We start from the raw sequence: 12,132 nt of genomic DNA on the forward strand, positions 1-12,132 counted from the left end.
GCCAGAGTCTCCCTCCTATGCGGGGCCCGCTGTAAGGGTTCCCAGTTCGGGGTCGGCGGCGAGGGTCGCCACTCCAGAGGCGCCACCTAAGTGGGCCAAGACTAAGGTTGAGTGGGGTCTACGTCCCACACCAGAGCCGCCACCGTGGTGAATTGCCCACCCAGACCCTCCCCTATAGGTTCAGGTTTTGCGGCCGGAGTCTGCACCTTTGGGGGGGGGTGTACTGTCACGTGACATAAAAAAACACATACAACGCTGCACCTTGGTCGTCACCTCCTTCTCCCGACGACATTTGTTACAGTATTTGATCATGTATATGTTTTTGCTGTTTCTTATTATCCGTTTTAGATAAATAATGATTTGTGTTGTTGTTTGTTTAGTGTTTTCACATTTTCCCAGAAGTGGTTAGAATCTATGGATTCTTCAATTACATTGAGCAGATTTCTGACGTGATGTATGGTTTTAGTGAGTCACCATAGTGAAGGCGTAGGCTCAGGTATTCTGGGTCTCTATGTTTGTGGTTGGATAGGTTTCTCAATTTCTTTCTTAGGTTTTTGCATTCTTCATCAAATGATTTGTCATTGTTCTGCCTAACATTTTTTTATTTGATAGGAAAGCTGAGAGGTCAAATATACTGTTTAGGTTTTCTACTGCCAACTTTACATCTTCACTATTACAGTGAATCGTTTTGTCCAGGAAGATGTCTAAAAGGGATTGAATTTGTTGTTGCCTTATTCTTTTTTGGTAAATTTCCACACTACTTTCCTTCCATTTATAGCATTTCTTAATATTATTCAGTTCCTTTTGCTTTGATGCTTCATAATTGAGTATTGCTCTGTTCAAGTAGACTGTGATTTTGCTGTGATCTGATCAGGGTGTTTGTGGGCTGACTGTGAACGCTCTGAGAGACTCTGGGTTGAGGTCAGTGATAAAGTAGTCTACTGCCAAGAGATGAGCTATAGGTGTACCTACCGTAGGAGTCCCCTCGAAGCCTACCATTGACTATGTACAGACCCAGCGTGCGACAGAGCTGCAGAAGTTGTGACCCGTTTTTGTTATGTTATGTTGTCATAGTTGTGCCTAGGAGGCCATATGGGGGAGGGAATGCTGTCACCATCAGGTAGGTGTTTTACTTGTTATTTTTTAACTTTTGCCCCTTTTCTCCCCAATTTCCGTGGTATTCAATTGGTAGTTAGTTTTGTCTCATCGCTGCAACTCCAGTACAGACTCGGGAGAGGCAAAGGTCGAGAGCCGTGTGTCCTCCAAAACATCACCAACCAAGCCAAATCAAATGAAATGTTACTGGTCACATACACATGGTTAGCAGATGTTAATGTGAGTATAGCGAAATGCTTGTGCTTCTAGTTCCGACCGCACAGTAATATCTAACAAGTAATCTAACAATTTCACAACAACTACCTTATACACACAAGTGTAAAGGAATGAATAAGAATATGTACATATAAATATATGAGAGATGGCCGTACGGCATAGGCAAGATGGTATAGAGTAGAGTATATACATATGAGATGAGTAATGTAGGGTATATAAACATTATATAAAGTGGCATTGTTTAAAGTGACTATTGATACATTTTTTACATCCTTTTTATATTATTAAAGTGGCTGGAGTTGAGTCAGTATGTTGGCAGTAGCCACTCAATGCTAGCGATGGCTGTTTAACAGCCTTGAGAAGCTGTTTTCAGTCTCTCGGTCCCTGCTTTGATGCACCTGTACTGACCTCGCCACACTGCTTCTTGACACAATGCCCGCTTAACCCGGAAGCCAACCACACCATTGTGTCGGAGGAAACACCGTACACCTGGCGACCATGTCAGCGCGCATGCGCCCGGCCTGCCACAGGTGTCGCTAGAGCGCGATGGGACAAGGACATCCCTGCTCCCTGCCGGCCAGACCCTCCCCAAACCCGGAAGCCGTTTGGCCAATTGTGCACCGGCCATTGGGTCTACCGGTCGCGGCTGGCTGTGACAGAGCCTGGACTCAAACCAGGATCTCTAGAGGCACAGCTAGCAACTGCAGTGCCTTAGACCACTGCACCACTCGGGAGGCCCTCCAGGTAGGTGTTTGTCCCCCTGTGTGCTGAGGGTGTCAGGTTCTTGTCCAGTTCTGGAATTTAGGTTGCCACAGACATGTCCCTGGGCCTGTAAATGATTGATTTTCCCCTCAAGGATGGAGAAGTTACCTTCATTAAAGTATGGGGATTCTAGTGGGGGGATATGGGTAGCACACAGGAGGACATTTTTCTCTGTTGAGATCATTTCCTTTTGAATTTCTAGCCAATTGTAAAATGTTCCTAAAATGTTCCTAAAATGTTCCTCATTTAATAGAGTGGGTTAAGGCTGCTCTATACCAAATTAGCATACCCCCTGAGTCTCTTCCCTGTTTCACACCTGGTAGTTTGGTGGATGGGACTACCATCTCTCTGTAACCTAGAGGGCAACCAGTGGGTCCATTTCCTCTATACCATGTTTCTTGTAGGATGACAATGTCTGTATTTCTTATTTATGTGGTGCAGTCCAGGTTCCTGCTCTGTAGGCCAAAGGCAGATGACCTCAGGCCTTCTCACAGCCTGAGCGTAGGTGTGACTCTCATGTTGAGGCCATTTTTTTGTGGGGGGGGGGGGGGGGGGGGGTGCATAGATCTGATCTGAAGGGGCCTATATGGGGTGTGGGCATGGTTGGTTCCCTATCCTAATCCTCTCTATCATTTCTCTATCCTCTCTATAACCCTCTCTCTCTATCCTCTATCCTCTCTCTATCCTCTCTCTCTATCCCCCTGTCTATATAATCTACCTATCCTCTCTATATCATCTCTTCCCTCTCTCTATGCTCTCTATATCCTCTCTATCCTCTCTATATAATCTCTATCACTCTCTATCCTTCTCTCTATCCTCTCTCTATCCCTCTCTCAATCCCCCTCTAAATCATCTATCTATCCACTCTCTATCCTCACTTTATCCTCTCTCTATCCTTCTCTATATCCTCTCTATCCTCTCTATATCATCTCTTTCCTCTCTATATCATCTCTTCCCTCTCTCTATGCTCTCTATATCCTCTCTATCACTCTCTATCCACTCTCTATCCTCTCTATATCATCTCTATCACTCTCTATCCTCTCTCTATCCTCTCTATATCCTCTCTATCACTCTCTATCCACTCTCTATCCTCTCTATATCATCTCTATCACTCTCTATCCTTCTCTCTATCCTCTCTCTATCCCTCTCTCTATCCCCCTCTAAATCATCTATCTATCCACTCTCTATCCTCACTCTATCCTCTCTCTATCCTTCTCTATATCCTCTCTCTCCTCTCTATATCATCTCTATCCCTCTCTCAATCTTCTCTATATCCTCTCTCTATCCTCTCTCTATCTTCTCTTTATCCTCTCCTCTCTCAATCCTCTTTATATCTTCTCTTTATTCTCTCTCTATTCTCTCTCTATCCCCTCTATTCCTTTATATCCTCTCGCTATCCTCTCTCTATCCTCTATATCCTCGCGTTATCCTCTCTCTATCTTCTCTCTATCCTCTCTCCTCTCTCTATCATCTTTCCTCTCTCTATTCTCTCTATCCCTTTATATCCTCTCCCTATCCTATCTCAATCTTATATCTATCTATCCTCTCTATGTCATCTCTAACCCTCTCTCAATCCTCTCTCTATCCTATCTATATCCTCTCTCTATCCTCTCCATATATCCTCTCTATCCCTCTCTCTATCCACTCTCTATCCTCTCTCTATCCTATCTATATCCCTCTCTCTATCCACTCTCTATCCTCTCTCTATCCTCTCTCTATCCTATCTATATCCTCTCTCTATCCTCTCTATATCCTCTCTATCCCTCTCTCTATCCACTCTCTATCCTCTTTCTATCCTCCTCCCTATATCCTCTTGATATATCCCTCTCTCTATCCACTCTCTATCCTCTCTCTATCCTCTCTATATCATCTCTATCCCTCTCTCTATCCCCTCTATATCATCTCTATCCCCTCTATATCGTCTCTATCCCTCTCTCTATCCTCTCTATATCATCTCTATCCCTCTCTCTATCCCCTCTATATCATCTCCATCCCCTCTATATCATCTCTATCCCTCTCTCTGTCCTCTCTATATCCCCCTCTCTATAACATCTCTCTATCCTCTCTCTATGCTCTCTCTATCCACTCTCTATCCCTGACAGATCACAAAGCAGCATACAACCTGCCCTGAGGGCATCCATAGGTCACAATTGTATTAGTTCTCTCTCTGACCACTCAGAGGCTGGTTTAGACATACAGTTGAGCCGTGCTCTCCCTCTCTCATCTCAAACACAGATGAAAATATCTTTGGATTAATAATGCAGCTGCTCTTGTCCGTGGCAGCGAGTGGGATGCATTATTAAACACGTGTGGGGCTAAGAAAAGTAGAAAAGTGCTTCTCAGCCTGTTAATCAGTAAATTACACACTGTGGTCTGATGGTGCCAGCTGTACACTCAGGAACCACAATAACGAGCTAGCTTTCTATCTCTCTGGATGACTGTTGCACTTTCACTGGGTGCATGATTCAGCTCAATGGAAGCAGATGACGTCAATACTGTACTATAGTGAACTGAAAGTTTACTATGCTCTCAAGACAATCTGACCCAAGGCTAGTGAGGTATATTTCTGAAGTGTCCCAATCCGAACTACTTCATAGGTAGTGTGAAAGAATGTGTGTAATGTGACACAAAGGAAAACTGATATTGTGGAATCAAGCCAATCAATAATGAAAAGAAATAGAACACATTTTTATGGATCATAGTACTTTTTGTGTGTTTCCAATCTGGATTTGCCATAGAGCTTATGATATATACTGAAAGAGTGGGAGTAGGATGAGGAAGCCTGCATGACCTGATCGGTCTGCTACAGAACTCACCGATATTGGAGTGCTTCAGCAGTCGGCAGATCCTGGCCTCTCTGTCCAGCTTCTGGTGATCTGAAAGCCAAACACGCAGACAGATAGTTTCACGACGCAGGAAACATTACAGGTGTGCTATCTTAATTTGACCCTGCTTCTCACAGCAGGAAAATAATTCTGCAGTGACAGGAAATGTGAATTATTATTATTATTGGACATTTTTGTATGGGGTTGTTGGGGCCTTTCTAAACATTGAGTGCACTCCAATTAGCATTTAATGCTGTGCAGGAAAGTTCCCTGTGACAACAGATTGATCAAATTAAGATAGCTCTAGAAAGATGCCTGAGTATCCGACCTAGAATTCCGAATTGGATGACAATTCAAAACGATACTTAAAAACCTTATTCCTTATGCTATATTTTTTTTGACTGTCTGTTATACCATGTACGAATGTGTTATTCAATGCGTTTCTATGGGCTATAGCATTAAAGGCCAAATTCACTGATTCATCAAATGATTTTGGAATATATTTTTCATACCAAGGAAGGAAGGAAGGAAGGAAGGTTGTAGGTGAAAGGGTGATGGTGGGCATGGTACAGAGGGAGGAGGTTTGGGAGGAGAGAGAGGTCACGTTGACACAAGCTACTCTCCCCAGTAATGAAAGTGAGATGGCGGGCAGTCAGCAAGATAACAATGCCGCTTTGCCAAATAAATGCTCTCTTTCTGTCTGAGAACAGAGGGCTTTCTGCAGTATTAATGAGTGACCCAAATTGGCAGGGGAGACCCCCTTTTTCCTCCTAATATCTACCCCTCTGTTCATACACTCCTTCACTGTCTGCTCAATCTGCACAGCTCAATCTCTTTCACTGTCTGCTCAGTCTGTACAGCTTTCTCATTCTCCTTCACCAATCATGAGGAGTGTATCAGTCTTACAGTAAAAAGCCATTGCCCCTTGATCAAGTTCATGATTATATCGGAGATGAGATAAACCAAGCCTCCTCCATCATCCAGGATTTTCTTGTGTGAGCAGTAGCTTCACAAAAACCCATCTGCTGTGTAGCAGCAGCATTTATCATTATCAGTAAGTACTGTTTCGGCAGTATCACCATCCCACAGGAGGCTGGTGGCACCTTAATTGGGGAGGACGGTATCGTGGTAATGGCTGGAGTGGAATAGGTGGAATGGTATCAAATACATCAAACTCATAGTTTCAATGTTTTTGATGCCATTTCATTTGCTCCGTTCCAGATATTATTATCAAATCAAATCAAATTTATTTATATAGCCCTTCGTACATCAGCTGATATCTCAAAGTGCTGTACAGAAACCCAGCCTAAAACCCCAAACAGCAAGCAATGCAGGTGTAGAAGCACGTCCTCCCCTCACCAGCCTCCACTGCACCATTACACATATAAGAAATGAAACAAATATAATCTCGTTCTTTCCTTGTAGAATATTTGCCGTCATACCAGCTTCTAAGCGTGTGCCAATCTCCTCCTCCGTCCCTTCAGCCCTCCTGTACTGTACGCCATCCACTGTAATCTATACGCAAAGATATGCTCTGGACTTTAAAAATGGTGTTGCTAAGCAACCCGGCGGAATACACTAGGACTAGAATTATAAGCTATAGCTGAGTAAAAATACAGAGGGAGAAATGGAGTTCATGCAGCCCTGTGTAAATCCTCCAACAGGGGTATAATGAAAGCCAAATTAAGCGTCAACAGCACTGAGCACAGAACACAAGTCAAGGGCAATACACCAGGATAGTGTGATACTACAATGAGCCTTACAAAAACATGTTCCAATCATATATTACACAATGCCAATCAAACAGGAAATGACATACACCGTAGAATAATAGACCCCTCTGCGTTTCAATGCAATAATAAAACACAGGTCTGTAGCCTTAAATGGCTTTTAAATGTATTATAGTGAATGACCAATACATTGTATTAGTGTAACATTGTACAGAATCATTGATGCTCACTGTATTAGTACATTGATTAACACATTGACACAGACATGTACAGTATACTGTAGATTAACACACTGACATGTACAGTATACTGTAGATTAACACATTGACACTGACATGTACAGTATACTGTAGATTAACACACTGACATGTATAGTATACTGTAGATTAACACATTGACACTGACATGTACAGTATACTGTAGATTAACACATTGACACTGACATGTACAGTATACTGTAGATTAACACACTGACATGTATAGTATACTGTAGATTAACACATTGACACAGACATGTACAGTATACTGTAGATGAACACACTGACATGTACAGTATACTGTAGATGAACACACTGACATGTATAGTATACTGTAGATTAACACATTGACACTGACATGTACAGTATACTGTAGATTAACACATTGACACTGACATGTACAGTATACTGTAGATTAACACATTGACACTGACATGTACAGTATACTGTAGATTAACACATTGACACTGACATGTACAGTATACTGTAGATTAACACACTGACATGTATAGTATACTGTAGATTAACACATTGACACAGACATGTACAGTATACTGTAGATTAACACACTGACATGTACAGTATACTGTAAATTAACACACTGACATGTATAGTATACTGTAGATTAACACACTGACATGTACAGTATACTGTAAATTAACACACTGACATGTATAGTATACTGTAGATTAACACACTGACATGTACAGTATACTGTAGATTAGCACACTGACACAGACATGTATAGTATACTGTAGATTAACACACTGACATGTATAGTATACTGTAAATTAACACACTGACATGTATAGTATACTGTAGATTAACACACTGACATGTACAGTATACTGTAGATTAGCACACTGACACAGACATGTATAGTATACTGTAGATTAACACACTGACATGTATAGTATACTGTAGATTAACACACTGACATGTACAGTATACTGTAGATTAACACACTGACACAGACATGTATAGTATACTGTAGATTAACACACTGACATGTATAGTATACTGTAGATTAACACACTGACATGTACAGTATACTGTAGATTAACACACTGACATGTACAGTATACTGTAGATTAACACACTGACATGTACAGTATACTGTAGATTAACACATTGACACTGACATGTACAGTATACTGTAGATTAACACACTGACATGTACAGTATACTGTAGATTAACACACTGACATGTACAGTATACTGTAGATTAACACATTGACACTGACATGTACAGTATACTGTAGATTAACACACTGACATGTACAGTATACTGTAGATTAACACACTGACACAGACATGTATAGTATACTGTAGATTAACACACTGACATGTATAGTATACTGTAGATTAACACACTGACATGTACAGTATACTGTAGATTAACACACTGACATGTATAGTATACTGTAGATTAACACATTGACACTGACATGTATAGTATACTGTAGATTAACACAGTGACATGTACAGTATACAGTAGATTAGCACATTGACACTGACATGTATAGTATCCTGTAGATTAACACATTGACACGTACATGTACAGTATACTGTGGATTAAAACACGTACATGTACAGTATACTGTAGATGAACACACTGACATGTACAGTATACTGTAGATGAACACACTGACATGTATAGTATACTGTAGATTAACACATTGACACTGACATGTACAGTATACTGTAGATTAACACATTGACACTGACATGTACAGTATACTGTAGATTAACACATTGACACTGACATGTACAGTATACTGTAGATTAACACATTGACACTGACATGTACAGTATACTGTAGATTAACACACTGACATGTATAGTATACTGTAGATTAACACATTGACACAGACATGTACAGTATACTGTAGATTAACACACTGACATGTACAGTATACTGTAAATTAACACACTGACATGTATAGTATACTGTAGATTAACACACTGACATGTACAGTATACTGTAAATTAACACACTGACATGTATAGTATACTGTAGATTAACACACTGACATGTACAGTATACTGTAGATTAGCACACTGACACAGACATGTATAGTATACTGTAGATTAACACACTGACATGTATAGTATACTGTAAATTAACACACTGACATGTATAGTATACTGTAGATTAACACACTGACATGTACAGTATACTGTAGATTAGCACACTGACACAGACATGTATAGTATACTGTAGATTAACACACTGACATGTATAGTATACTGTAGATTAACACACTGACATGTACAGTATACTGTAGATTAACACACTGACACAGACATGTATAGTATACTGTAGATTAACACACTGACATGTATAGTATACTGTAGATTAACACACTGACATGTACAGTATACTGTAGATTAACACACTGACATGTACAGTATACTGTAGATTAACACACTGACATGTACAGTATACTGTAGATTAACACATTGACACTGACATGTACAGTATACTGTAGATTAACACACTGACATGTACAGTATACTGTAGATTAACACACTGACATGTACAGTATACTGTAGATTAACACATTGACACTGACATGTACAGTATACTGTAGATTAACACACTGACATGTACAGTATACTGTAGATTAACACACTGACACAGACATGTATAGTATACTGTAGATTAACACACTGACATGTATAGTATACTGTAGATTAACACACTGACATGTACAGTATACTGTAGATTAACACACTGACATGTATAGTATACTGTAGATTAACACATTGACACTGACATGTATAGTATACTGTAGATTAACACAGTGACATGTACAGTATACAGTAGATTAGCACATTGACACTGACATGTATAGTATCCTGTAGATTAACACATTGACACGTACATGTACAGTATACTGTGGATTAACACACGTACATGTACAGTATACTGTAGATTAACACACTGACATGTACAGTATACTGTAGATTAACACACTGACGTATAGTATACTGTAGATTAACGCATTGACACTGACATGTATAGTATACTGTAGATTAACACACTGACATATATAGTATACTGTAGATTAACACACTGACACTGACATGTACAATATACTGTAGATTAACACATTGACATGTACAGTATACTATAGATTAACACACTGACACTGACATGTATAGTATACTGTAGATTAACACATTGACACAGACATGTACAGTATAGTGGAGATTAACACATTGCCATGTATAGTATACTGTAGATTAACACATTGACATGTACAGTATACTGTAGATTAACACATTGACACTGACATGTATAGTATACTCTAGATTAACACACTGACATGTACAGTACACTGTAGATTAACACACTGGCACTGACATGCATAGTATACTGTAGATTAACACATTGCCATGTATAGTATACTGTAGATTAACACACTGACATGTACAGTATACTGTAGATTAACACACTGACACTGACATGTACAGTATACTGTAGATTAACACATTGACACTGACATGTACAGTATACTGTAGATTAACACATTGACACTGACATGTACAGTATACTGTAGATTAACACATTGACATGTATAGTATACTGTAGATTAACACATTGACACTGACAGTATACTGTAGATTAACACACTGACATGTACAGTATACTGTAGATTAACACATTGACACTGACAGTATACTGTAGATTAACACATTGACACAGACAGTATACTGTTGATTAACACATTGACACTGACATGTACAGTATACTGTAGATTAACACATTGACACAGACATGTACAGTATACTGTAGATTAACACATTGACACTGACATGTACAGTATACTGTAGATTAACACATTGACACAGACATGTACAGTATACTGTAGATTAACACACTGACATGTATAGTATACTGTAGATTAACACATTGACACTGACATGTACAGTATACTGTAGATTAACACACTGACATGTATAGTATACTGTAGATTAACACATTGACACTGACATGTACAGTATACTGTAGATTAACACACTGACATGTATAGTATACTGTAGATTAACACACTGACATGTACAGTATACTGTAGATTAACACACTGACATGTATAGTATACTGTAGATTAACACATTGACACTGACATGTACAGTATACTGTAGATTAACACATTGACATGTACAGTATACTATAGATTAACACACTGACACTGACATGTATAGTATACTGTAGATTAACACATTGACACTGACATGGACAGTATACTGTAGATTAACACATTGCCATGTACAGTATACTGTAGATTAACACACTGACATGTATAGTATACTGTAAATGAACACACTGACATGTATAGTATACTATAGATTAACACACTGACACTGACATGTATAATATACTGTAGATTAACACATTGACACTGACATGGACAGTATACTGTAGATTAACACATTGCCATGTACAGTATACTGTAGATTAACACATTGACATGTATAGTATACTGTAGATTAACATATTGACACTGACATGTATAGTATACTGTAGATTAACACATTGACACTGACATGTATAGTATACTGTAGATTAACACATTGACATGTACAGTATACTGTAGATTAACACATTGACACAGACATGTACAGCATAGTGGAGATTAACACATTGCCATGTATAGTATACTGTAGATTAACACATTGACATGTACAGTATACTGTAGATTAACACATTGCCATGTATAGTATACTGTAGATTAACACATTGACACAGACATGTACAGTATACTGTAGATTAACACATTGACATGTACAGTATACTGTAGATTAACACATTGACATGTACAGTATACTGTAGATTAACACATTGACACAGACATGTACAGTATAGTGGAGATTAACACATTGCCATGTATAGTATACTGTAGATTAACACATTGACACAGACATGTACAGTATAGTGGAGATTAACACATTGCCATGTATAGTATACTGTAGATTAACACATTGACACAGATACCATGATAATTGCTGGTCTTATTTTACACTCCTGCTGCATGCACAATAACCTGCAGCTAGACGAACATGTGCCTGACCCTTGAAGACGATTTACGTAGTTTGTCTCAATGTAGACAGACAATCAATCCACAGTTGGATAGTTTAATACCTTGAGTGATTTTCCCAGCACCAGTAGGCCAACACGTTTTGGTGTGAAGCCTTTATAATCTAAATAACAACTCACTC

At 39.2% G+C, this 12,132-nt stretch overlaps 1 protein-coding gene across 8 annotated transcripts in view; it reads right to left on the reverse strand.

Moving 5' to 3' along the window:
- camk2a (calcium/calmodulin-dependent protein kinase II alpha) overlaps window positions 1-12,132 on the reverse strand; it is a 96,896-nt gene that overhangs the window by 55,927 nt on the left and 28,837 nt on the right. For all 8 annotated transcript variants that reach the window (XM_031809320.1, XM_031809315.1, XM_031809317.1 and 5 more), the window contains exon 3: window positions 4,911-4,970. In XM_031809320.1, coding sequence (XP_031665180.1) covers window positions 4,911-4,970 — 60 coding nt within the window. The remainder of the gene's footprint in view (window positions 1-4,910; window positions 4,971-12,132) is intronic.

Source organism: Oncorhynchus kisutch, linkage group LG29 (assembly GCF_002021735.2).
Source record: "Oncorhynchus kisutch isolate 150728-3 linkage group LG29, Okis_V2, whole genome shotgun sequence".
NCBI lineage: Eukaryota > Metazoa > Chordata > Actinopteri > Salmoniformes > Salmonidae > Oncorhynchus > Oncorhynchus kisutch.